The sequence below is a fragment of the Hirundo rustica genome, chromosome 6, assembly GCF_015227805.2.
Source record: "Hirundo rustica isolate bHirRus1 chromosome 6, bHirRus1.pri.v3, whole genome shotgun sequence".
Lineage (NCBI taxonomy): Eukaryota > Metazoa > Chordata > Aves > Passeriformes > Hirundinidae > Hirundo > Hirundo rustica.
In genome coordinates, this window is record NC_053455.1 from 3,396,334 (window position 1) to 3,423,914 (window position 27,581).

Genomic DNA, 27,581 nt, shown 5'->3' on the forward strand with positions numbered 1-27,581 from the left:
GCTTCGGAGTCCCGAAAAAAAAAATAAATCGGAATTCAATAGATGTTCGTCCCGTGGGCGAGAGGGGAGGAGCCCTCCAGATCCACGGGGGGTTGGGGATCTTTATTTAAAGCCTGTGGCAGAGCTTCCAAATCCCTGGCATTCCCCACGCAGCTTCGCTGTCCCTTTGGGATGCCCGTGCCCCAGGAGCTGTTTAGATACAGGATTTTCCTTTGAAATCGGCAGGAATTGGGGCTGGAGCAGCTCAGAGGCTGAGGAGGCTTGGCCCAGAGCCTCAGCGTGCGCGTGGAGACTTTTGGGGTGGGATTTTAAGGCTGGGTTCTTGCTGGGTTTAAAACCTGCACATTTCGGACCCTGCTGGGGCTGGATCAAGCAGGGAAGGACGCTCAGAGCTGGCGCTGGCGCTTCCTGTGGATACTCTGCTGCGGGGAGGGCAGGACCTTCTGCACCTGGTTTTTCCGTATTTTCTCAAACTGAGCCTCCGTTATCTCCAGGCTGATCAAGCCCAGCTCTGCAGGCTCTTCCCTGCCTCATCAGCCTGGCCATTCCTGCATTCAGGGATGCCTCCAGAGACCTCCTGGGTGTCCTGGACCCTGCTCTCTGTCCCTCCAGAGTGGCTCGGGTGCCCCATGAGCAGCAGAACTTGCAAACACGGGGTTTATTCAGGTTGTAATGTCAAATTCTCCATCAGCTGCTTCTCCTGGTGAGCTCTCCAAATGCTGATGGCACCAAGACCCCACAACCACGTCCTCAAGCTCCTTCTATTGAGGATGCTCCCGAGCATCTTGGGCCAGGCCACTCCAGAAGGGGAATATTTGCCATGGTGTTCAGTCCCACCTGAATTTCCCTGTCCGTGAGAGCATCCACAGCCCACTGGCCATGGCTCCCTGCACTCGTTGGGAATTGGCCTCCCAACACAGCTCAGACAAACCTAAATCCCCCCCAAAAAAGCCATTTCCTTCCATAAACAGTTTGCCTTTCCAGGCCCCCGTGCTGCTGTCTGGGTCTCACAACGCAGGGTTGTTGCACTAACGGAGAATGGAAAGAAAAAGGAAAATGCAGGAAAACCTGGGTTGGGAAACTCGAGTTGGAAGGGCTGAAAAGGCTCCAGGGAAAGTCCACGGCAGCCACACGTTAGGGAGAGTCTGTGGGTCCTACTGCCTGCAAAAAGAAAGAGGCTTAAAAAAGGAAAAGCAAGAGGGGAAAAAAATCATTTCCATGCTGCCAGAAGCCGTTGGATGAATCCACTCGGGACTCTAAAGGCTTTTCCTGCCAGTGGACCCAGATCCCACCACACCTGAGCCTCATCCAGCCCAGGGAAACTGGGATCCCTTGTCCTGCCTGGCAGAGGCTGCGGCCCGTGTGCAGCTGGGAGCAAAGCCAGCAGCTGGCGGCCGCTGTTCCAGCAGCTGCTGGGCTGTCGTGATCCCAGCAGGAGCTGGATGACCCCACATTTGTTAACATCGTCTTTTATTCCGTGTCTACCCATCCCAAAAAGGTGATGGAGAAGCAGCCCCAGCTCTGGAGCCAGGCAAGTGCCGCTTCCGAGGGGATGCTCCTGTCCCTTCTACCGGAGCCCAGGTTCCCGGCGTGGGTACAAATTCCTCGTATTTAACAGCCAGGGGAATGTCCCAGGGAACGCCAGCGGCAGCAGGCAGGGATTTCCCACCCCAGGGAAGTTTTTATGCAAGACGGAGAAGGCTTTTCCAGCAGAGCTCCTCGGGATCAAGGAATAATTAATTCCCTATGTCTGCTGCACCGGAGAGGCCGGGTGATGCCGCTGGCCTGGCTGCCAGCCAGGAATACTCCCAGGATATTCAAATAACCAGCTGCTCCTGGCAGCCCAGGCCAGCAGCGTGGCCACTTCACCCAGCCTGGCCTCTGCCAGCAGCGGGGAGCAAAAGGATTCGGGAATGCACACCTGGAACTGGCACCCTGGGGCCGCGGCATCGCTCCCGTGGGGCGCTGGAAGTGGCAGAACTGGGGGGTCCCCGTGGACAAGGGGTGCTGGAATGGGATCAGCTTGGCTGCCTGATCCCCACAGAGCTCCCCACGGCTTCTCCCAAAGCCCAGCACAGGCAGAGCTGGTGCCTGCAGGAGCAGAGCAGCAGGGGAACAGTTTTAAAATTAAAGGGGAGAGATGGAAATGTTTGGAGGAAATTCTGTATGGCACAGGTTGCCCAGAGAATCCGAGGCTGCCCCATCCCTGGAAGCGTCCAAAGCCAGGTTAAACAGGGCTTGGAACAACCTGGGATAGTGGAAGGTGTCTCTGCCCACAGCAGAGGATGGGACAGAAGATGATCTTTTTTTCGCAACCAAAACCATTCTGTGTTTCTATGATTTTCCCTCTTCTGTATGAAAACACTCCATCAACAGAGCCTGGTCAGAGGAGATGTGGTCCAGCTCAGTTAAAATCCCTGCTTTTCTAAAGAAAATAGATTTCTGGGCTAACTAAATAATAATAATAATAATTTTAATACCTCATCTTGGCAAGCAGCCTCTGCTTTTGGACAAACCATCTCCATCCCCAGCCCTGTCCAGAGGCAGCACAGGTGGGCGTTTGCAGCATCACCCGGCAGTGGGATGCAGTGGAGGGGCTGGGTGCCCCTCTCCCACCTCCATGCCCTCAGCCTGGCATCGAGATGATCTCCGGGCCTCCCGAGAAAGCATTTCCAGCCCCACGGAAGCGCCTGCTCCTCCTGCGGCGGGCAGAGCTCGGGGCCGGGCTCGGCAGAGGGAGCCACAGACTGTGCGTGCCCGGGCAGCAGCTCCAGAGCCGGGACCAGCCCAGGCTCCGGCTCCTCTGGGCATCCCCGACCTCGGGCATCACCCGGCTGGAGCAGAGCCTTTGCAAATCCCCCGCCAGCTCTTTCTCCCTCCCTCCCTCCCTCCCTCTCTCCCACGGTTGCTTCCCTACAAAACCTTTCCCGTCCTTCTCCTCCTCCCCCCAGCACCAAGAGCCATTTCCCTCCCAGCCGATGTCCCGGTGAAGAGCAACGGAAAAGAGGCTGGAGAAGGCGAGCACAGAGCAGGAGTGCAGCCCCCCGGAGCCCGGGGCTGGCACCTGGGGTTGTGCCAGTTCGGGATCCCACAGCCAGGGGCTGGCACCCCGCACATCATCAAAAACCAGCAGAGACCACAGAGTGTCCTGAACACACAGAGGGACACACAAAGGTCATCCAGTCCAGCTCCTGGCCCCGCACAGACACCCCAACAACCCCACCGTGTGCCTGGGAGCGTTGTCCAAATCTCTGGCAGGACTGGTGCGGTGACCACTCCCTTGGGGAGCCTGTTCAGTGACTGCATCCTGGAATTTCCCCTTTCTCCTGCACATCGATGCAGCGCAGCGTGTCCTGGCTGGAGCAGCGACTGTCACCTCCTCCAGGCATCCCTGCGGCTCTCCAGCAGCTCCGTGCTTTGTTCCACAAGGGAGCTAAAGAAACGGCAGCCGTGGGATGAGCTGTGGCTTCCCTGGGGGATGCTGAGAGGCTGCACAGGCGCCCACAGCCAGGGCAGGAGGGAGCTGAAGCACCGACACCTTCCCACAGCACCTGCCCAGGGGCTCCCAGGAACTGCTCCCTCCGTGGCCAAAGCAGCACCACTGTGTTTTGCCTTGACACTTTAAAAATCATTTTCAGGCCTCGGCGGTGGAGTTGAACCCTCTTAACAGTGGGTTTTTCACCTTTGCTTCACTGTTGCAATCCTGGTGCGGAGAAGAGGAGCAAACAGAGGGAACGTGGTGCAGTTCACCTGCCAAAAACTACCCCAGCACCAAAAACACAACACAAAGTTGTTAAAAACAACAAATAAATTCCTTGTGGTGGTATTCTTTGTGTATTTTAGCAATATTTCTTTGAATACTGCGATGTATTTTCTGTCCCTCCCAGGCCAAGATTTATTAACAAGAGCTTTAATGTTTTATGCCCCCTCAACCCCTAAATCATGGGTGCAACTTTAAAAACAATTGGAAGGCAAAGCTTTTCCCAGAAGTTATTTCCAGGAGCTGGACAAAAGTTCTCAGTCAAGGCTCCAAGGGCACAGCTGATCACAGGCTCTTTCCCAACCCCAACAGTGCTCCAGAGAACAGGAGCAGGAGCCAGGGGCAGGTAAGGAGCTGTTAGAGCTCATTAAACAACTCTCCATGGCGTGGAACGTTGTGAAGGCTGCACGAAGCCTCTGGAGTGAGCCCAGCCCCTTCCTGCAGCCAGTTGCTGCAGTTGCTCAGTTGCTCAGGTGCTGGAAAGCAGATTTTTGTCTAAAAAGAGCCTAATTTGGGGTCAAGAGCTGGAGGAAGTTGCCTGAACTGAAGCATCCAGGTGGGCTTGGCAGTGCTGGGGTAACTGTTGGGCTCAGTGGCCAGGGAGAGGCTTTCCCAAATTTAATGATTCCATGATTAGAACCCTGCACCTAGAGGTGGAACAAAGGACCAAAGAGCCCAGGACCTGGCACAGGGATTGATGGACTGGTCACTCCACAGCACAGGGGCAGGAGGTGATGGGAGAGACCCAAAATAACCACAGTGATAGAAAAAAAAACCCTCAAAGCAGCTGCTCAGATGGGGGACCCTTGAGAAAATAAAATTGATAAGCAGCACATAGCACTGGAGAGCATCAGGAAAGGAATGGAGCACATGATAAATCAGGTGGAATCCCAGGAAATGGGGCAATTCAGGGCTGGGAGGATGTCTCCTTATTTAACAGGTTTTAGTCCTTCTGTTTTAGCTTTTTGTTTCAGGTTTTTGGGGTTTTTTTGTTTTTGGTTTTTTTTTGAGCTACAAACACTTGGAAGCCAAATATTTTTTCACCCCAATGAAAACAGATTTTCCCATTATCTCAAGACCAGTGAGGCTCCTTCCTTAAAACAATAAAATAAAAAAAGGCAGGGAATAGATAATTCCTTGCAGAAGTGCCTGTTTTCCCCAACAGACCATTTCCCACCACAAGCACCAGCTTTAATGCACGGCTGCCAGAAGGACAGAACTCAGCCTCACCACATGGATGGATCTTGCCAACGCTCCTGAGGCTTTCCAAGAGAGTTATTTCCAAAGAGTTCAGACCATTTGGATAAAAATGACACCAAGGGCTGGAGGAGGAGGCTTCACCCATCGTCCCTTCCCCTTCCTGACCACCACAGTGGACACAGACCCTGCAGTCCCTCTTCCCTCTGCACTTGGGCTGCCCTGCTCCTCAGGAGTCTGGGATCCATGCATTTTGTAATTTATTTTTTTTTGCCCTGAATCCCAGCAATATCTGCTTCCTGGGAGGCTGGAGGACAGTAGGAATGTCTTTATGGCAGCCTACCCACCCTGCACCCAACGGGGCAACTCGACCCAAGCCTGGCTTCACCTTCGAGGTCTCTTGTCACAGCTGTTGATGGATTTGTTCAGGTAACTTGAGCATCTGGCCAGGAATCAGGTATTTCCTCAGGCCAATGTGAGGCCTCCAGGACAGCTCAAGAAAGTTACAAGAAGACTTTGAAACCCCCCAGGCTCAATGCCAGGAGCAGCCACCGCCACCCACCATTGCTGCTCCAACGCATTTGCTTGTGATTCCTCTGGCTCCGAGGAGCAGGAAGGAGAAGGTGACAACAAATCCTGGAGGGTTTTTTTTGCTTCCCAGTCACCAGCTGGGGACTCAGCTGTGGATAACAGCAACACCCATCCCAGAGGAGCAACCCAGCACCTCATCCATGAGTGCAGAAACCATCTCCACCCGAGGGGAGGGAGCTCCTGCCCTTCTCCCTGTGCAGCGCCATCACCTCCAGGTGCCCCAAGGACGCTCCCACTCCAAAGGACAACACTGTGCTTTAATGTTTCAGAGACAATGGACTGCAGAGCAGTACAACAGGGGCTGTACATCCTATACATATTTACACGCGGGGGGTGGTTAAAGCTCGTGTACCCGAACAACGGCGACGTTCCGAAAAAGCGCGCTGAGACTTACGACAACAAGAACGGGAACAAAATCCAAGGCCACCAGTAGAGAGAGGTATGTTTTAAGGACTGCAGGTCACACAGAAATAAAAAACAGCGGTGGTGCAACGTGAACTTTTATCCTGGATAGAGATAAGTGGTTAAAACCCAACTTTTTTTGGTGCCTCAGGAGCGAGACAGCGTTTTACAGAGATTTCATTTCCAAATTAAAGCAAGGAAAGAGAAATAAGTGTACTGGTGTGCGCCCCTTTGGTCCTCAAAATCTCCTTCCAGTCGAGCTAAAAAGAGAGGTTTACTGCCAACTTCAGGCAAGAAAGATTTAAGGCTTTTCAGCTGGATATTTGTAACATACCGAACCAAAAACCGGAGATTTCAGGAAAACAAACGCCGTGGAGTTGGTGTGGTTTAGCAATGTGCAGCACAGCTTGTTTACACCAGTGACAAACACTGTCCCAGCACCTAATCCTACAGAATCCAGGACAGAGGAGGTTATAAAAGATTTTTCCAATAATGCTGTGAAGGTCTTTAAAGTAAAATCAGTGTAATGAAACACAGGAGCTTGTTCTCCTTCAACAAGGTCTTTAGGCCCAATCTGACCATTTTTATTTTGTTTCCGACAAAATTGCTGGAGCAAGAGGGAGGAATGTTGGCGGGATGGAGCTGGCCAGAGCAGGAACTGCCCTTGAGGTTGGTGTGCAGGACATCTTGGATTGATATCCAGCAAAGCAGAGAGAGCCCTGGGAACCTCTGGGCATCCAACCCCCTGGCTGACATTGGTTTTGCAAGCTCGGTGTGAGGAGGGTGGTTTTCATTTGCGCCCCATCTTTTCCCAATTAAGAGTTACAAAACACCCATTAAAGTGGTAACAAAGCAGAAGTTCAGCCAAGTCCAGCCGGACTGAAACTTTTTGTACCAATTCTGCCACTTACAGAGGTTACCACATACACAGAAAAAAAAAAAAAAAAAAAAAAAAGTGGTTTGATTCATTCTGGTGGCCCTGGAAATGCTTTTCTCAGCTGCTCTTATGAAATGAGCTGTTGTCATTCCAGGTTACTCTGCCCCGAAATAACCCAACCTGTCAGCAGGGAGGGGAGGTACCACGTGCTGTGCTCAGGATTTCATGCTCACCTTTGGTCCAGCATTGGAAATGGAAACCTTGGAATGCTTGGAAATCTTCATTTTCACATTATCAGACTAATTTTAGCTTCTCGGTCTAACCCGCAGAAAGACAAGAAGAAAAGCTCAAGATATAAATATCATTAAAAACTTCTTTGGATTCCTCAGTACTCTGCAGACAGACTCTGCTGGGTTTTTTTCTCTCCTCTGTTGAAGTTTCCTTAAGAAGAGTGAGAAGCTGACAGTTCAAGTGGTCAGACATTCTGAGGCACAGAGAAAAAGGTGCATAAACCCCTTTGTACTGAGGCAGGGCTGTGCCCCAAATAATTCAGAAGTTAATTCCCTGCCTGCGAGGATGATAGGAAAAATGGAGTTTACACATTTCTCAAATGAAAAAAAAAAAAAACAAACACAAAAAGGGAAGGTAAATACTAGCAGGAATATAAAACACATCATAGGTAACAACTCAGAGGTATAACACACATACCCAGGTACTGAAACAGCCACTGCAGGACTTGCAGTAAAACATAGTCCAATAATTCGGGACAATCCCACTCCTAGAAAGATCCACATCCTTTCAGGTGTTTCCTGTGCTGCTCCACATTTATTCTAATAAACACAACTACTTCATAAACATCCATTTCACTCCTAAGCCCCACTCCTCTCCTGACAGTTGGATATTCTGCATCAACGGACGGGAAAACATTTCCAAACTCCTGTTTGCGGCTTGTAACTCTGTGACATCAGCACCAGTGGAAATCCAGGAGCAGCCTCCCTCATCCCTACCTTTTCCATTTGCCACCAGAAGCCTTTCACTGCACAAAGACTATGACAACAATTCACGACGATCTAGTTTAGAGCTGGGATGTGGGAACAAGGACAGACAGTGACACGGGACAGAAGAATCCAGAGTGCATCCAGAGGGTAACACAGTTTCAGCTCCTGATGAGCGTCAGGAATTCTTCGCGGGTCTTTGGATCTTCCCGGAACACCCCCAGCATTGTGCTGGTTACTGTTTTACTGTTCATTTTCTGTACCCCACGCATGACCATGCACATATGCCTAGGAGAAACGAGAGGGGAGTCAATGCATCAGGAACGCTCCCGGGGAAGGAGAAATCCCACAGGGAGAGATGTTTCTTACACGGTCACATCCAGTTCTGGGAAGGTAACAAACCCTCCACGGCCAGAAGGGGCATCTGCAGCACCTCAGCTCTGGAAGAGTGACATCCTCAGCCACTGAGCGCTGCCTGCTCTGCCCTGATCCCAGGAAAATCCCACCTTCCCAAGGTGCGTTCTGATCACAGGGACATGCCTGCTGCGAGCCCCAAGCTCTGCAGGGCTGGAGGAGGCAGAAGGAGCCTGGGCATGGACCTGGTGCAGCTGGGACCGCTCCTCACTGCCACACCCCCACAGAGGATCAGGCAGCGCCCGCTTTAAACGGCTCCAGCACATCAGGATTATTAGTACTCTTATTACTACTACGAATATTTTATTATTAATAGGGTTGTTGTTATTATTATTATTACTACTACTATTATTATTGTTGTTGTCATGAGTAATCTCTCTGCCTAATAACCAAGCACAGCACTCAGCTACCACAGCCAAAGGGGCAACATGCACCAGCCCTGCAGCACAGGGATCCCATGGAGCCATGATCCCACCCCTGGTACACCTGGGATCACACCCCTGGGACACCTGGGATCACACAGAGCTGGGATCCCACCCCTGGAACACCTGGGATCACACCCCTGGGACACCTGGGATCCCACCCCTGGGACACCTGGGATCACACCCCTGGGACACCTGGGATCACACAGAGCTGGGATCCCACCCCTGGGACACCTGGGATCACACAGAGCTGGGATCACACCCCTGGCACACCTGGGATCACACAGAGCTGGGATCCCACCCCTGGGACACCTGGGATCACACAGAGCTGGGATCACACCCCTGGGACACCTGGGATCACACAGAGCTGGGATCACACCCCTGGGACACCTGGGATCACACAGAGCTGGGATCACACCCCTGGAACACCTGGGATCACACAGAGCTGGGATCCCACCCCTGGGACACCTGGGATCACACCCTGGGACACCATGGATCCCAGCCCTGGGACACCTGGGCTCACTCACGTCGCTTCCACGACGACGCCGACCCCGGCGGGCTGTAAGGCTTCTGTGATGGCGATTGCAATTTGTTTGGTAAGGCGTTCCTGGACTGAGGGAACAACAGGGAATTCAGAATCCCAGAATCTCCAAACGGTTTGAGTTAGAAGGGACATTAAAGCTCATCTCACTCCAAACATCCCCCATGGGCAAGGACATCTGCCACTACACCAGGCTGCTCCAAGCCCCATCCATCCTATCTTCCATTTGTATCCTGGAACAGATCTTTTATTTTCCTGTTTATATTTGAAGCCATTTTACATCTCATCTCTTCAACCACAACTTGCTCTAACATCTCCTCCATTTCCTGTTTTGCAGTGGGATTTTCTCGCCTCTCTGTTTCAGTTTTTAATGTGTTTGTTCCCAGCGTTACTGCTGCACCATTTATTCCACACGCCCAATTTCTCTTTTTAAGGAAACGGAGATAAAAAATGAGCTTTGTCCTGCAAAGCTTTACTTCCTGCAGCTCTGGCACCCTCTGTTCACCAGCCTGGTGGTCACAGACTTCTCTTGCCAAGACCGGGCCAAATTTAAGCACAGGACAAAGGCAGCAGGTTCAGCCCAACCCAAGGCTTTGGGGCCTGCAACTTCCTCTTCTTCTCAGGGGCAGGAGGCAGCTCTTGCTCCTTTGCCTCAGACAAGAACTCCTGAAGGCATCTCTCCAAATCTCTGCAGGAGAGTCCATCCCCAGCAGCATCTGACTGGTTTAGTTATTCCTGGCAGCTCTACCTGGTAGCACATTTATCCTTGGAATTAATTCCAGCCTCCATTTACTTTCCTGGGCAGAAGTTACCCTTCACTGGGAATGCAGGGGCTAAGCACAACAACATAACCTCTTCAAGAAGCGTTTTTCTCCCCTCTTAAACTCCACATCTACGGTTTACCCCCAGTTACCAGCCCCCTGCGCTGACTGGGAGAGGAGTGCACACAACAAACACCAAATTTCGTGTTTACCTTGTAATCTTCTACTGTATATTTCCACGATCCTAAAGGAGAAAGGAAAAAGACAATATTATAGTTATTTCCAGCTGGCCACTGACTTTATCTTCACAACTCATTTGATGCTATCAAAAGAGACCCCTGCACTGATCCATGTCCTTCCTGGAAATCCATGGCCACTGTATTCCTCACAGATTTCCCTTGGCACATCACTGTGCCGAGTGACAGGTTCCCCTCACCTGCAGCACCAGGGACTACTTTAGGGCAAAGCAGTCACTTCTCCTCTGGTCTGGAATTCCTTGTATCCTCACCCACCTGCACTGCATGGTTGTGGGGGAATTCATGTCCAAAGACTCCCTGAACCCTAACTCCTTGAACGTTTCCCTGTGCTTCAGACTAGACCAAATGCTGCCTTAAGGTCAGCTCAGATAATGGATTCCCAGAATGCTGAAATTGAGCAAGAAATGTCTTGGATTCTTGCATTTAACCACAAATTCAGCTGAGAACAATGAGACAGAATTGGTCTTCTTTAAAACAGAATCTCTCACCCCATCCTTCACATTTCAGCACAGGGATCACCTTAATGGTCCTCTCCAACAGGACTCCAAATTTAAGCCCTTGGTGGGCAGTGGAAGTGACACTTGATGGCAGCTCTAGAATCCACCCGTTTAAGAAAATCCATACAATTGCTCTGTAACTCCAGGGGCTGTTCCTGCCAACCTCAAATGCTTAATTACACTTCAAGTGGCCACAAAAAGGAGTTGCTATTAGCAAGCTTTGATACCTGTCTGGTCACAGCAGACAAAAGCCAGACATGGCTGGCAGCCTGAAGCATCACTTACAAGAACCATTCCCGACAGTGAGACTCTCCTGCTGTTTTGGAGAGAGGATTAAACGCACTAACTCCCCTCCAGCAATGAAATGGTTTTGTTACAGCGTAAAACAAAGCAACACAATATTTAGATTAACTATATGGACAGGAAACATGCTCAGATATTGCATAGAAGAAGTCCTAAGAAGGTGTTTATGTAAAAACAGTTATTTGAAAGAGCAGTTTCAAACCCAGAGAAAGATGTTTGTTTACTGAATACAGGTCATCCACAACTACAGAAACTCACCACATTAGACTAATCCTATTATGAAAGATTAGGCCTAGAGCACCAACACAAATCTTTGCTTGAACACTGGTTACATTATATAGGGCACGAAAGGGAGGCACGATTTGGCCCCCCAACCTCTTCAGGGCAAGCACTCAAAAGTGAGAACATTTTGTTATACAAGAATCTAATCTTTTCATTATTGCAGTATATGGGAGTTTTACCCTCACCTTAGAAAGGGGCAAGATTTAACCTTTGAGCACAGTGCAGGAAGCCTTGCACATACTGATGCAGGTTTCCATTTTGAGGGTAAATAGTAGGAGAATTGTATCTTTCTAGCACCATGTTGCCACTTGCATTTGAAAAAAAAAAAAAAAAAATCACTGAAAGGCATTTTGAGCTCCTTCTTACAACTGCAGTCAGGAGAGAAATAGAGATCAGAGCAAGCACAAACCAGCAGATGCACATTTCAAATGTGTTCCTTAATCCTGCACTGGAGCCCTGCAGAAATGAAACCACATGCCAAGGACAGTCTCTTCAGGAAGGATGGATCCTCCTCAGATATCCAAATCCCAAAACCAACAACAGAACGACACCCCCAGCCCTGCACCACCCAAAACCCAAAGCCATGGGATGCCACACACATCCCCAAGCACGAGTAGATGCAATCTTTTGTCCAGCAACTGCAGTTCTGACAGCTCAGAACCCCAGCCTACAATTCCAGCAGCTCTGTACAGCCACAAAAAAAAAAAAAAAAAAAAAAAAAAAAAAAAAAAAAAAAAAAAAAAAACCCAAAAAACCATGAAGGAGAAAATTTACAGACTGAACAATGTCTTTCCATGCTTTTAATCAGAGCAAAGCCCACTCCCACAAGCCCTGCTGGGGACAGGGAGATGCCTCCCTGCAATCCGAGGCTGCACAGCAGAGATGTGACCTCCAAGGATCCTTCCACTTCCAAACCCAACTCCTTGTGCAAGCAGAGAAGAACAGATCCAGCTCACTTCAGGACATTTTGCTGTCGTGTCCTAGACATTTCTTAGGTGCTAAGAAAACCCAGCAGGCAGGCAGATTAGCAGGGCTGATTTCTCATTAGTGTCACTGGAACTACAGCAAGATTAACAGACCCATCAGGGAAAGCAAAACCTACGTGGTCTTTCTGAACTTCAGCCAAATTTTTAGATCTGTTTCTCAAAAAAAGGACCCCTCCACTCTGATCCCAAATAATCTGTTTATTGAAGGGATCTACCATCCTCTTTCCTCACCAGCACAAAAAAATGTCACTTAATAACAAGAGTCAGTGCAACCACTGACCCAAGGGCACTTGCTGAGGAAAAAAGCTATTTTACATAAGAAATGGATTTCTCAAGTGTACCACAATTACTTTGTTTCTCAGGCTGAACTTTATCTATAAAATCTACCCCACAGCACTCTCAGCACTTCTTCAGTGAAAGAAAGAAATGCCAAATTTTTCTGAAGAGTCGGCTAAGAGATGAAAGCTTTAGATTCAATTTATATCCGTAAAAATGTGATCATCTGCAGTTTGGAAGTTGTCAGATTTTTGTTCTTATTATTCAATCTACACCCAAGTGGTAAAGAGCTGGAAATTCTCCCTGGTTTTTTGTGGCCTGCTTTAGAACTTAACCAAATTCTCTTGTTCTTTGCCTCAGAGCTCCCTGCAGACCCCAAGTGCTCTGGGGGAACCCACAAAAGCATTAAGGCTCTACTGCAGCCACTGGTGAGATTTGACACACAGCTCCAAGACTTTATCTGTCCCCTCCACAAAATAAAAACAATGCTGAGGACTGGTCTAAATCCAAACCCTGGACACAGAGTGGGCTGAGCTTTAGAGAGAGAGGAGATTAAAAAGATTAGCACAGCTAGCACAGCCTGGAATCCTTTTTACAAATTAGCATCACTTTCATTGGAACACTTACCTAGCAAGCTTGCTGAGGCCAAGCACTTGTTTGTTGGGGAGATAACCAATGTGTACCTAGACAGGGGAGAACAACCATTAACAGCAGCAAAAGCCCCCTTCCAAGGGCAGATGAAACTCATGCACAGACAATGAGATGTGCATTTGCCCCAGAATTAACTCTGGGACAGCCCAGAAAGTCTCAGCATGTGGGAGGAACGTGGCACCATGCAAGCCTGGGGAATTGTGGAGCTGAGACTGCGAATGCCTCATGAGGTCCTGGTGGAGAAGAGGTGAGTTTTTCTGAGGGGGAGAAAAGTCACAGCTCTTCAGGAGCCAAGGCTTATGTTCCAAGTCTCAGGAATGCTACAGAACACTGCTGCACTTGGGTACAGGAGCAGTCTATTACTCAGCACAGCACTATTTGTCTAAAATAAACAGGCTTTTCTTAAATGGATTTAGGGAGCGGAAAGAAGAGGGACTGCGCTTTACTTCCGGTGAAAGTTCTGGTGGCAAGAAGTACTTTGCCACCAAAAATCAGACTGCACTTCCTGATTTGATTTTTTCCCTTGTTTTAGTATCATAGATCACTGATGATTAACACAGCTTCCATCCTGCTCAAATATGGATTTGCTGAACATGAACTAAAATGGAAGAAGTTTAGCAGAAAAGCGCTCAGATTTCAAGGGAAGGACATTTAGCTCTTTCTTTTTAGAAGGCCATGAGGGCTACTGAATTCCAGTGGGTTTACAGATATAACAGATTATAAATCAGTACTTTGTGCCACTGTACCAGAGACTTGAAAAATGAGCCAAGATACAGCAGGGGAGTGTCAGTGGGGGATTCTGGCTTTGCCTGGAGACGCCATCTCAGAATCCTGTGCTGCTGTAGCTGCAGTAGAGGTACCGCAGTGCACCTGATTACCTGGCTAACTTGCTCATTCCTACCCCTCCTGTTAGTCAATCAACCCACTGACACCTGAAAAGACATGAAACATTTCAAACAAAGTGAGAGACACTTAAAAATAAGCTTTAAACCCTGTTCCCCATATTTTTGCAGACTTCTTGATTTCCTTTAGGGTGGAACTGCAAATGTAAGACCTGCAGGTGAGTGTTCGCAGCCTGTTCGGTGCACCCAGCAGGGCAATGGTTATTCTGAATATTCAGAGCCATGCCAAGTCATTTAGTGGGACTGAGTCGGTGTTTGTGAGGAGATTTCTCCAAACCACACAGGTCAAACAGCTGGATATAAAAAATAAAATGCACACATTGCCACAGGAGTAACGGGGAGAATATACAGAGCACACACAACCAAGGGTAACAGGCACAACAGAAAGCTTGCACAGAAAAAGGTTATCCCGCTCTCCAGTATAAAACACTAACAGCAAGAAAAGAAAGCAGACAAAACTGAATCGGCTCAGCTAAATAAACAGCTGGTTTCTGGTCATGTATTTTATTTTTGGGAGACAATTTGCTTGGGACATATGTGGAACTGATTGAATTTTACAGACAACACAAGCACGTGCTGCTCTTGGACCCGTGAGCTCATTGTGGTAACAGATGGATCAGGCTAAGCTCCATCCTTCTGGGCTGATAAGGGAGTGAAGAGGCTGAGATGTGCAGCTCCCACTCAGAACACTTCATCACCTCTACAGTGGTTAGCTGGAGAAATTTTATTTCCTTAAAGTTGTTGGCATTACAATTCCAACACCCTCTGAAGCCCCAGCCCATTTCACAGGACTCCCCAGTTAAGCACGGCAAATTTTGGCCACCCTCACTCTGACTGGCTCCCATAACTAAGGCAGGGCTGCTGCTGAGTTTGTTCCACTCACAGGGGGTTTCAGAGATGAATGTGCACTGGGTGGCTCTGAGGCAGGAGCTAAATCCCTGACAGAGCCAATGTGCAGGGTGAGCTGGTTTAATATCGAGATGTCTGCCCTCAAGGCTCGCTGCTGCTTCATGGAGAAGAGCTTTGATATGAAATGTCAGAAACCATTAGATTACTTTAGAGTAGGAAAGGTTGAGCACTGTATTTCAGGAGCTTAAATTCAAATAAAGCCCCACATTAAGGAGGCCTTCCTTATTTGTATTCTGAAGATTAAACTTCTAGAGCTGTAGCCGTAAGCAGCGAGTACTTACGGCCTTAAAAGCTTTGTAGCTACAGCTACAAAGTCTTTTACATGTACTTAAGGTCTTTTATTGTGCATTCCCAGGTTTGTTGTGTGAGGGAGAGTTACCTTTCCAACAAATGGAACGAGGTGATGCTCACACAATGAGAACATGTCTATGTCCTTCACAATTACCATCTCATCATGGTCTTCGTCAAAGATGGCGTCGTTCAGGACATCTGAAATTAAACATTTGCATTAAAAATAAACGCAAAAAAGCACGGCAGGCTCTTCCAGCCAGCACCTGTGGAAGCTTGTAGCAAGGGCAGAACTCTCTCAGGGCTATAGATTTTTGGGTTAAGGTATGGGAGGGAAGTAAGGAGTAACATCACGAGCACGTTTTTATTTGCGTACGATCCCACAGCTGCCCCAGGGTCACACTGCCTACGTGCTGCCCCAGAAGTCAGCCTGGGGTGTTTTATTTAATTAATAGCTTGAGCAGGGGTTAGAACAGGTCTGGTCTTTGCAGAATTACTGACATCTTAAGAGCAATTAAGCCTACAGCTGACACAGAGAGCACCGTGGGCTTCCATCGGTGCTTCCACAAGCAAAGCCAGCCCGGAGTCAGGGAAAATCTAAGGCATCACAGTGGCTCCTCCAAACACTTTAACACCAGCATTACTGTCTCCAAGAAGGCTTTGCATGCAAATTTCATCCTGTAGCACGCCAGGCAGCAGCTGTTTAGGTACCCACAGAAGTCAGAGACACATCTGGGGAGAGATTTGCTGCCCCGATCGGAAACAGGCTGGCACATCCACACTGCAGCCCAATTCTGCACCTCAGAGTTAGCCCAAAAGTGAGGTGCAGAAACCCTCACTGAGACAGAAGGGAGAAGAGAGAGCTCAGTAAGAAAAGAAATATATAACAAGACACTTGGCTAATCTCAGAGCTTAGCAGAATGGATCCTCAGCTGATTTTCCACTTTCAGCAGTCCCTTGACAAATCCCCAAAACATGCTGGCACAGGTTACAGCACATCAGTCTCCACAAAGATTGCAGGCACCTGGACCACCACGCTCAGAGAGCTTAAAAATCAAATAGTGCCAAGGGTAGGAACCAGGTCTTTTGAAGAACAGGAGGGAAAATTTGTGTATGAGGGGGAAACGCGCAGGAGAGAACCAGCAGTACAGATGGGCTGATAACAGGGACAAGGAACTCTGCAAACAAGTCCAGCTGGAAGCCACGCTGGCTCCTTGGAGTTACTGCCAGGAAAGCACAGTCCCGCACACCAGAGCCAGACCAGGGCACCCAGGGACTGCCCTGCATGCACCACGGAGCACCTGCAGGGGCGGTGACACAGACCCAGCGGTGGTGGTGACACAGACCCAGCGGTGGTGGAGACACAGACCCAGAGGTGGGGGTGACACAGACCCAGCAGTGGGGGTGACACAGACCCAGCAGTGGGGGTGACACAAACCCAGCAGTGAGGGTGACACAGACCCAGCGGTGGGGGTGACACAGACCCAGCAGTGAGGGTGACACAGACCCAGCAGTGAGGGTGACACAGACCCAGCGGTGGGGGTGACACAGACCCAGCAGTGAGGGTGACACAGACCCAGCGGTGGGGGTGACACAGACCCAGCGGTGGGGGTGACACAGACCCAGCGGTGGTGGAGACACAGACCCAGCAGTGGGGGTGACACAGACCCAACAGTGGGGGAGACACAGACCCAACAGTGGGGGAGACACAGACCCAACAGTGGGGGTCACATGAACCCAGCAGTCGTGGTGACACAGACCCAACAGTGGGGGAGACACAGACCCAACAGTGGGGGTCACATGAACCCAGCAGTCGTGGTGACACAGACCCAACAGTGGGGGTGACACAAACCCAGCAGTGGTGGTGACACAAACCCAACAGTGGTGGTGACACAGACCCAGCGGTGGTGGTGACACAGACCCAACAGTGGGGGTGACACAGACCCAACAGTGGGGGTGACACAGACCCAGCGGTGGGGGTGACACAAACCCAACAGTGGGGGTGACACAGACCCAGCAGTGGGGGTCACATGAACCCAGCAGTGGGGGTGACACAGACCCAACAGTGGGGGTCACATGAACCCAGCAGTGGGGGTCACACAAACCCAACAGTGGCGGTCACATGAACCCAGCAGTGGGGGTGACACAGACCCAGCAGTGGGGGTGACACAAACCCAACAGTGGGGGTCACATGAACCCAGCAGTGGTGGTGACACAGACCCAGCAGTGGTGTCTGCTCTGCCTGCCTTGGTGCCTTCCCCTGACAGGCACGTCCAGCTAATGGCCACCATCTGCTGTCGATAAGGGATCATCATCATCACAGCACATTTTAATTTCCTGCCTGCTATCAGCACTGCACAGGTAACCCTGGAAACTGCGCACACGGCGCTCTGCCTGCGATGCTGGCTCTTTCCTGAGAAGGCAGCCAGGATGAATCCCAGAAGGGTTTTGGATCGGGTCAGAGAGCAGGAGTAGGGGGCATGAAAAAAGCCAGGGAAGAACTCTGTGAAGGCACATGATTGCATCCTTCAAATTTCTGGGTCTGGTTTACACCAAGCACTGCTGGAGAGGGTTTTGGTTGCATGGGCAGCATCATGCAGTTGTGTAATTGTGAATTTAGCCAGGCCAAGGGAGAATCCAAAAGAGAGGATGTGAACAGGCTCACGGGAGAGGGAAGAGGAGGCAGAGCAGCTGTCTGGGTTCTCAGCTCCCTCCTGCAGCACTCTGCAGCCGTGCCATTTCCACGGCAGAAGGGCAAACAGTGGTAGCACAAAACCTGCTGCTGCAGCCAGAGTTATTAAAACAAAATCCAAACAGATCCACGACGCATCTCCAGAGTGACTGCTGCTGTTATTAGACCCCCAGCTCGGCTCACACCAGCCTCGCCAGGAGCATATCAGAGCCTGATGTCAGATATGGATTTACGTCAGCGCATCGCAAAGCAGATTGTTCGGAACAGCCAGAAATGGCCAAATTCTCATTGAGAGTCGTGGCAAGGTGTGACACAGAGCAGGGCCAGAGCTACAGAAGGAACTTCCCCCACGAAGCCTCACAACCATGTGCATATAGATACATATACACACTAATTAACATACAAAACATGTATTAGTAGATCCTTACAAACTTTCTCTCACAGCAGTGTTGTATCCCTGAGACAGCTCAGCCAAAGGGAAGCTTAAGTGACCTCAGAAGCACCCCACAGGCAGCTCCAGAAACAAAAGGCATCCTGCATCCTTCTCATGGCCAGAGCAATCAAACAGGAACACAAAGGGCATCCACCCTTCTTGCACATCCCTTCTTATGCCACAGCCCAGTCTCAGCACTGTGGGCAATGCCCCCGCACAGCCAGGGGAGTTTTAGAGGTAAGAAAACATCTGCACGTCAAGAATGCAGCCACAGAGCTGTGAGGTGCTTCACGCTTCTTATTTATAGTGGTCTTGCCATTTTTGCACCTTTTATTTATTTAATGTTAGCAGCAAATTGCATCAGGTCACAGACAACGCCTGCCGTGCTGATTTTGTCAGCACCAGCTACTCCTTGAGAAGAAGGGCCCAGAAAGGAAGAAACAGCTCAGTGTTAGGCCCTCCAAAAACTCCTCCAGGAGTGCCAGGTGATACAAGGACACAAAGGCAAAACAAAGTGCGAGGCTGAAGGCCAGCACCTGAGTAAATGGCCACGGTGTGGAGAGCCCCAGCCACCCCTACTCTGCTCCAGTCCCTCCTGCTCACACCTCTCAAGTCCCTCTCCCTGCAAATCAGCACAGCTTGAAGCCTGCTCACCCTTACACCTCCCCTTTGGAGCCCAAGCCAAAAGCAGAGTGAGCAGAGCATCTTTTCACAGCTGCTTCTACCTGTGTCCCACTGCAGCAGTTGTTTGCAGTAATTACACAGGAGACAATTCTCTGGCAGAGACTCAAACACCTTGTGAAGGGAAGCAACACTATTTATCTAAATTTGTCAGGGGGATTTTTTAGGGTTTTTTTTGTTGTTTTTTTTTTTTAGACTTTTTTGAGGGTTTTTTTCCCTAGTTTTTTCCAATTGCAATAGCATCAAACAGGGCTCTGACAAGCTCAGCCTGCGTGCTGCAGCACAGGTTCTGGAGATTTTGACAGAACTGAAAGGAGAGAAGGGGAAACATCCTCAGACTAACCAGGCCAGAAGCAAAGCAGGGGACAAATTTTTGCTCCTTTCCCTTTTCTTTCACTCTACCTACTAGGCCATGCTGCCTGCTTCACTAGCTTGATTCCATAGTTTATAGAGTCAACTGCTCTCTAAACTATTCCGGCTGATTTTTCCTTCAGCCAAAAGTTCAGCTCCTGGTGCAAAAACTTCAGTGGGCTGTTGAAACTGAATAGGCACCTGTGCTGCAAGTTAACTCCTGAAACAGAGCAAAATTAATTTGCCCTTTATCTTCAAAAAGAGGTGATAAAACGAAAAATCAGAACTGGATGAAGACAGAACGAGCAAGACCTTTCAGGATTTTGCGTCAGAGCTAAGCAAAGATACCTGTTGCTATAGAAACTATTTGCATGGCTTTAATGTGTCACAGGAAAGCAAAAGTACCTCTGGCAACCAGAGAAGGCAGAGCCCACCCAGAATGGGCTCAGGATGTGGAGGGGATGAAGGATGGCAGCACTGCAGCAGCCTCACAGCACTTCAGAGCTGCCTTTTTTTACTGTGCCTGGGAGTGAAGCGATGCAGGTTGTTCTCACCAGGAGTTAAAGCACTTCCCCGTGTGTTAAGTTGCCTCACAGCTCCAATTTAAGTGCAGGTTGCTCAGTGCCAGCAGGATGAAGGCAGCCTCAGGAACTCCCTGACACTGCTGCTTGAGCTCATCCCTCCTGGCAGAGACTAAAGGCACAAGGTTCTCCTGACACCCATTTCACAGGGCCAGGCTGTCCCCTCTGTCCTTTGCCCTCCACGGTGACCCTCAAGTGCCACAGGCAGGGCAGGAACGGGCTCAGGCCAAGGCAAGATGGCATCCTATGGGATGAGTCACACCAGCTGGAACAAACTAAAGCACTGGCTGAGCTCAAACACCTCCAGGAAAAGAATTACCCCCAAAGCAATGAAGCAGGAGCAGGTCATGGTTTGGAGGATGCTCCAGAAGAGCAGAGCCACGATGCAGCTAAGGCTGACTGGTCTGTAAGGCTTAGAACCACCTGGGGAATGCTGGCAGATATTTCTGATTGTCCTCAGAGTTCCCCCCCAGCTGAGGACAGATGTAACTGGCAGCAGGAGACACGAGCTCACAGCTGAATGTGTGGCAGGGAAACCAGCAGACTGCAGGGTCAGGATGAAATATGGAAGGAAACTGCTGTAAAAACCTCTCAGCTACTGCTGGGTAAGCAGTAAAGTGTAGAGTCAAACCCGGCATTGTATTTTATTTACTCATGTGATGACATTACAGGTTAACTGAAGTTAGGTAAAACATTCCAGACAAGCAACAAGAAAATTACTGCAGCCTTTGAGAATTAAAAAGGCACCAGGAATTTGTTATGCACACAGAGAGCCAGGCTATAAAAATATTAATGTAAAGGGCTTATACTGCAGCAGAAAGTTAATGACTTCAGGTTGCTAAGAACGGGAAGGCTCTGAGTATGTAATTTGCTTCAAGAAGCCTTGAAGAGCGCTAGGAAGAGGCCTGAGATGCCACGTGACTGTTTAAATAGGCAATGGAGTTCAAAAGATGCTGAGAAATGAACACTTGTCACAGCAAACCTTCCTAGCAGGAAGCAGGAGAAACCTCAGACACAAAAGAATTCACAAGTTTCTGGCTACTATTCCAGATCTCATCACCAAAACACTAGGACCAGACACTCAACTTCAGACAGGAACACTTGCTTCAGAAGCAAAGCTTGATCCCTTCACTAACCAGAAGGGAGGTGAACCAGACGTGTGACTCAAGGGACATTTCATAGAAGCAAAGATAAAGGAAAAGCATTATCGCTGTTCAGCTAATTCTGGCAGTGATTTGCACAGATTTGTTTATTTTCCTGCAAGATACCCTCCACGTTGTAGTCAGACTGGAGTCTATTCATAACAGATCAGCTTCTGCAGACAGATGAAGGCAAGATTAGGTTCTAGAAGTTGTCCTCTGCCAGGAGCTTTATTAATATGAGGGAAAGCAGCGTTATGGAGATGCTCATTAAAATGTATCAGGATTTCAATAACCATTGCAATGTCCCATGTCACAGAAGGTGCTCATCCACACTTCTTTCTGAAACTGAAACAAAGGAAAAATGAAAGACAAAGCAATTTGGAAGGGCAGCATGAACGATCAGAAGCTTGCAACAGCTCAGATCCAAGAGGTTACAAAATTTAATAAATTCCTGACAAAACCCAACCAAGCCTGGTGTTACTTGAGCATTACCAGGCAGGGGAGTTGATCCAGGAAAGTCCCAGTTCCCAGAAGTTTCACTGCATTTAGTGCGTGTTCCAGCATGGCAGGCTTCCCTTATGTGGGGGCAGAGCTTGAAGAAACCCCATAAAACCCCACCCTTTACAACCCTGCATTTCCCACCCTCTGGTTTACAAGAAACAAGCCACGGCTGGAGCACGACACAGCTGAGGTTTCAGCTGTTAACAGGTTACGGTGCTGCATCCATGTCCTCATGGATGAGCCAGCAGCACCTCGATTCCAGGAAAACACAGCACCTCCCCAGCTCCTAGCAAAGGGCAGTGCTGCTGATCAAACAGCCTTGTTTGCTTAAGGCTCTGTGTGTTTTGACACAGCAGTGCTTATCACCTCGGCACAGCAAACCGAGCAGGCTGGGAAAATTTACGAGCTTACACCATTGCTGTCCTCTGTAAAAATACCAAATCCACACAGACTAGAAGAGGAGAATATTAAGGTTGAAGTTTTTCACTTGTCAGTGTAGGAAAAGCACATACACAAATGAGTGAGGAAATGGCCTAACTAGTTATTTGCTTTGAAATAAAAGCTGCCTGGCAGTCACTGGGCAAAAAAAACACGCAGCCTTTCAAACCACGGAGCTCTGGGAAGCAAAATTATCCCCTCGCAGCATTTCTGATATTCATTTCCCTGTTAAGCACACTGAAAGGACAGGTGGAACATGCCAACATGCCTGAGAGCTGCCATGCTTACAGGAATAAAGGCTGGAGACCTCCCTGGTAGCAGCTCCCACCATCACCAGCAAGCCCAGTTTGGTGAACACGTTTTGCTTTGAGAGCTTGTGGCTGATGAGAACAACTGAACTTCCTCCTGCAGATGCAGGCAGCTCATCCAGCCCTGTGTCTAATGTTTCCTGAAGGGTTACACAATCCAGACCAAGTCATTTATCATTCACCTTTCAAAGGCAGAACCACTGACACTGTTTCTGTAACTTACCAGTGGCTTGGGCCTGAAACCTTCGGCCTCAGTTGGGAGTCAGTGCTGTCTGCAACGTTTTATTTCCATTTATTCACTCATTTACTGCCTTTGCACACACCTGTCCTTTGTAGTATTTATTATCAGACCCTCAGAGAGCAGCTCTGAGGATGTCATGAAGGCTTTAGTAAAAGGTGGGACAAGGGTTAACCTTTGTGTGGCAGGCAGCTGCCTGAACCAGCTATCAAAAAGCTAAAGGCACCTGGCTCTCACAGCCCTGCTGTTAACCCTCACCAGCCAAGGGGCCATTCTGAAATACAATTTACACCCTCACCAGCCAAGGGGCCATTCTGAAATACAATTTACACCCAGCAGTAAGAAGCCGATAGATCTGACCCTGGAAAAGAACACACGTTCTTGGATGCTGGCACAGCAGCACTGCACGAAATCGGAAGTTACTTTTTTGGCGACTTTCCTACTCTGCCATTCTTACCAAAACATTCAGAGGTTTCTGTTGTAACAGCTGCCAGTCTACACCAGTGCTCAAGTGTCTGCACTGAGCTGTCAGGATTTTTAATCTGGTGCCCAGGTGGATTTTATTTGAAATCACTAGAGGCATTCTCGCTACTCCAATCCAAGTGTGACGACTGGTGCTACAGAAGTGGGAGCAGCACTTTTGAATGCATCCTGTCAATGAAAGAGGTCATGGCCTTTAGTAAAGCCAGGATTAATAAATGACAGTCTGGAATTAATAAGAGCCAGATACTGATATTTAACAAGCAAACTCTACTAATGGCTCTGACACACAACACTGAGCAGCTGCAGAACGCAGATAGCAGAGATGAATGGGGGGTAAAGCAGGAACACTGTCACGCTGCATCGCTGAAAACAAGTGAGGAAATACAGAGTAGAAGCTGGAAAGCAGAATCAGCTTCTCTGCTGCTCACAAATCTGAATGGAGAGACAGAACTGAGGTGTTATCTTCCCTACAAAATGACAAAGTTAAGCTATGGGAAATACAAGCATACAAATACAACCAGGTGTCATGGAAGCAAAGTGACAACACCCAGGACGGCAGATCAAATGACAAGTGCATTTAACCACGCTCCAAGTGTATTATGCTCTCAGACACACAGAAACCAAAATGATCATGGAATGGTTTGGGCTGGAAGGGATCCTTAAAGCCAGCTAGTCCAACTCCCTGCAGCAGCACAGTGAGGGAGGCTGAAGTCAAGCACACCAAGCACAGACCTCTGGCAGTGCACTGGAAACTTCAGGCTCTCCAGAAGAGAACAGAGCTGGGGAAGGGGCTGGAGCACCAGGAGAGGCTGAGGGAGCTGGGAAAGGAGCTGAGCCTGGAGAAAAGGGGGCTCAGCCTGGAGAAAAGGAGGCTCAGGGGGAACCTTGTGGATCTGCACAGCTCCCTGACAGGAGGGGACAGCCAGGGGGGATCGGGCTCTGCTCCCAGGGAATAGGGACAGGAGGAGGGGAAACAGCCTCAAGTTGTTCCAGGGGAAGTTTAGATTGGATATTGAGGAAAATTTCTTAATTGATAGAGTGGTCAGGCACTGCCACAGCAGTGGTGGAGTCCCCATCCCTGGGGGGACCTAAAAGCCCTGTGGATGTGGTACTTGGGGACATGGGCTAGCAGTAGTCTTGGCAATGCTGGGGGAATGGTTAGACTCAATCTTAGAATCTTCTCCAACCTAAACAAGTCTATAATTTGGATGTATATCTGCCACATCTTGCTTTGTGTTCCTTTATGGAACATGAAAGCTCCATCAGACATTAATTGCCTTCCCCCTGCCTCCCCAGGGCAGATGCTGCAGCAGACGAGGTGACAGGGCTGATTTTCAAGCCTGTCCCTGTTCTGACATTCACTGCCCTGGTTCACCTGTGTCACTCCTTCCTGGCTGGGTCTGCAGCTGAGCAGGGACACTTTGCCTCTGGCCATGTGGTTGTACAACCACAACACCACTGAGCTTTTACCCGAGGAACCTTTCTCAGGAAAGCAGAACTTGCAGCTATTGTAACAGCCCCTCATCTTCTGCCTGCTGTAGGGATGACATGGAAACACTCCTCAAAACACACTCTGCAAATCACTGCTTTAACCTCCGCCTACCCAGACAGCTCCACATGAGGAGCTGAATAAGCTGCAAAAGGAGCCTGAGAAAACAAGAGGTCAGGGCTGCTTTTTTTCAGGTTTTTGGGGATGGTCTGGGCTTGTTTTGGTTCACTTTCTTTTTCACAAGTCACTTGCTGGTCCAGTTCACAGCCTGGGCAGGCAGAGAGCTGGATTAGTATAACCAAGGGAACAGCACAGGATGCTGCAGGAGAGACAGCAGCAGTCCCACAGCCACTCTTGTGCCCAAATATTGTGTAACTGTTGGCTCTAGGGTTCATGAGGTACTTAAAACTCTCTAAGAAGAATTTACTCATATTGACTCTCTTAAACTCTTCATCCACCACTTGTTCTGCTGTGGGCTTGTCCTTCAGCTGCAGCTCTTCCTTCTGTTTGCTTGGGAAGAGTGAGAGAAGTGGAAGCTGAGCATCCTGCAAGAAGAGGAGAGCAGCTGGAAAGTAAAAGGATTCCTCACCCGACAGAGGAAGGAATGTTAGTATCACAGCTTCACATGATTTCTGAAAAAGAAAAAAGCAGTCCGGGAGCAGAGCACCCAGCAGTGCCATTTTCTATCCTTGGATATGATACAGCTCTCTCCCAGGTATGGAAAATCAGAGGAGGGGAGTATCCAGAACTGCTCTGCTTCATTAAATGAATGTGAGAGATTAGAAGGCCCCAAAGACCCCACCTTGGAGCAGAAAAAATGTTTTAAGATTTCTTTAGGTAATGTGTGCACACAAAACTGGCAGCAAGGTAAGAGAGGACTTTAGAAGGGCAGCAGCCCCATCCAGGTTCAGCACAGAAATTCATGCTCAAATTATCAATAAAAGAATTCCTTCTGGATGACTGAGACATCCTGTGTTTTACAGCAGTGAAATGAGGAAAGTTAATCCCAGTAAACAAAAGATGATACCGTGAAACCCTGATGAAACCTCACCTCAAACACACCGTGCAGGAGCACTAAGAGAGAAACAAGGATGGCCAAAGCCTGGGTTGATCTGAAAGGCAGAAAAACTTCCAAGGCAGAAATGCTGCTCCTGGGGGAGGCTGGGACACAGCGCTGGCACAAGAGTTTAAGCTGGCCGTGAGTTAGTGAAGGCTGGAAGCTGTCGTAATGTGATTTCAAAAGAGCCAACGGCCAAGAAATAAAGAAGAAACTAAACGCAAAACCCAGCCTTTAAGCTGAAGCACAGCGCACTTAGGAAAGGACTCTGACGTGCCAGCAGGAGCTCCCTGATGCCATCAATCAGCACCGTTCAGCCTTTGTACTCAGCTACAACATCCTGCTGCAGGCTCAGCACACCAGCGCTGAATTCCATAGAGCAGGAGCAGCTCCTTCCTCAGCCACGCTCAGAGATCCTTGCTGACACTTTTTGCATCCCTTACTCGCAGGAACTCACCTTTTACTGTAAAAGGAGCAGAAAGGGGAATTCCCAAGCTCTCCAGGCTCTTTTTTTACTGTTTGTACTGGGTAAAGTCTTTAGTCAAGAAGCTGAGAAGAGGAAAAGTGATGCTTGAAAATTAATTTCCAAGCAGTATTTACCCTGCACTGTAACCACGAGTTGCTGGTGAGAACATATCCCAGGCAGTTCCTTTCCTCACAGCCTCACCCAGGAAGCAGAGGCACTCAGCTGGGGCAGGGATGTGAACCTGGGGATCCTCTCCACTCCTGCATTTGCTGCTGGGACCCTGAGATGGGGACGGGACCTCTCTGTTCTCTTCCTCTCTCCTTACCTCGCTTCCTTGAGTTTCATTCCCACCTTTGAAAAACCTCATTTGATTAAAGCATCGGCAGAACAGGACTTCTCCCGAGAAAATTCAATCCCCTTCTGTCGGCTAATCGAAGCAGATCTTCCCACCCTGTCTGAACAGAGCCTCGCTCGGCCGGGGAGGGAGGAAGGAGAGAACCCACAAGTTCCTAAGCCAGGGCTTGAAAAGTTTCCGTCGGGAGAGAGAAAGCAAAAGCACTTGCTCTGCTCACCCGAAAGTGAGGTTTACGACAGAAGGGAAACTTTACCCGCAAAAACCCCCGAGGTATCCGGGGAGGGAGGGCACAGCGAGACACACAGGTGATAACAAGGGAGCACCAGACGGGCGATGCGGTGACGGGGCAAGGATGGTTTAAGAAATTAATTTCAGCGAATAAAGCAGCCCCTCGGCCGGCACCCAAAGCAGGACTCTCCATCCCCGCAGCCCCGGGAGCGCTCCCTACCCGCGATGGTCTCCTGGTAGCCCTTGGTGAAGAACTGCATGGCGGTGGCCGCCCTCCAGGGCGTCTTGAGCAGCCCCTGCCGCTGCGGGTCCTCTCCCAGCGCCCGCAGGATGGAGGTGTAGGCTGCGGCCAGGCTGGGCAGGCTCAGCTCGTTGTCCTCCTCGCTGCGGGGCCGCTCTCCCCGCCACCCATCCCCGCCGCCGCCGGCGCCCGGGGGGACGCGCGGCTTCTCGGCGGCCGCGGGCGGGGACAGCGGCGGCCGCTCCCGCCGCGCGTACCCGTTCCAGCCCCGCGCCGCCTCCATGGGGGCCGCGCTCGGAGCGGGGCCGTGAGGGCAGCGCCGCGCCCGAGCCGCCGCAGTCGCCGGGCCCTCCGCGCCCGGTCCCAGCGCTCCCGGCCGCTGCCGCCGCCGCCGCTTTTATCCCGCCCGCGTCGCCCCCATTGGCCGCCGCCGCCGCCGCGTCACCGCCGTGAGGGGGCCGCGCTCGGCGGGAGGGGCTGCGCGGCGTGAGGGCTCCGGGGCGAGCCGCGCGGGGAGGCGGCGCTGCGGTGAGGCGGTGTCCCGGGCTGAGGGTACGGGGTATCCGAGCGGATCCCCGGGGCTGAG

The 27,581-nt window shown here is 50.0% G+C and overlaps 1 protein-coding gene across 1 annotated transcript; it reads right to left on the reverse strand.

Moving 5' to 3' along the window:
• Positions 1-5,784: 5,784 nt before the first annotated feature.
• GCH1 (GTP cyclohydrolase 1) lies at positions 5,785-27,280 on the reverse strand. Its single transcript, XM_040068752.1, has 6 exons — positions 26,975-27,280; positions 15,403-15,512; positions 13,189-13,244; positions 10,173-10,204; positions 9,186-9,270; positions 5,785-8,110 (listed from the first exon to the last, which is right to left on the reverse strand). Exons 1-6 carry the CDS (start codon positions 27,276-27,278, stop codon positions 7,984-7,986), a joined length of 714 nt encoding a protein of 237 aa, XP_039924686.1. The 5' UTR covers positions 27,279-27,280; the 3' UTR covers positions 5,785-7,983.
• Positions 27,281-27,581: the final 301 nt, after the last annotated feature.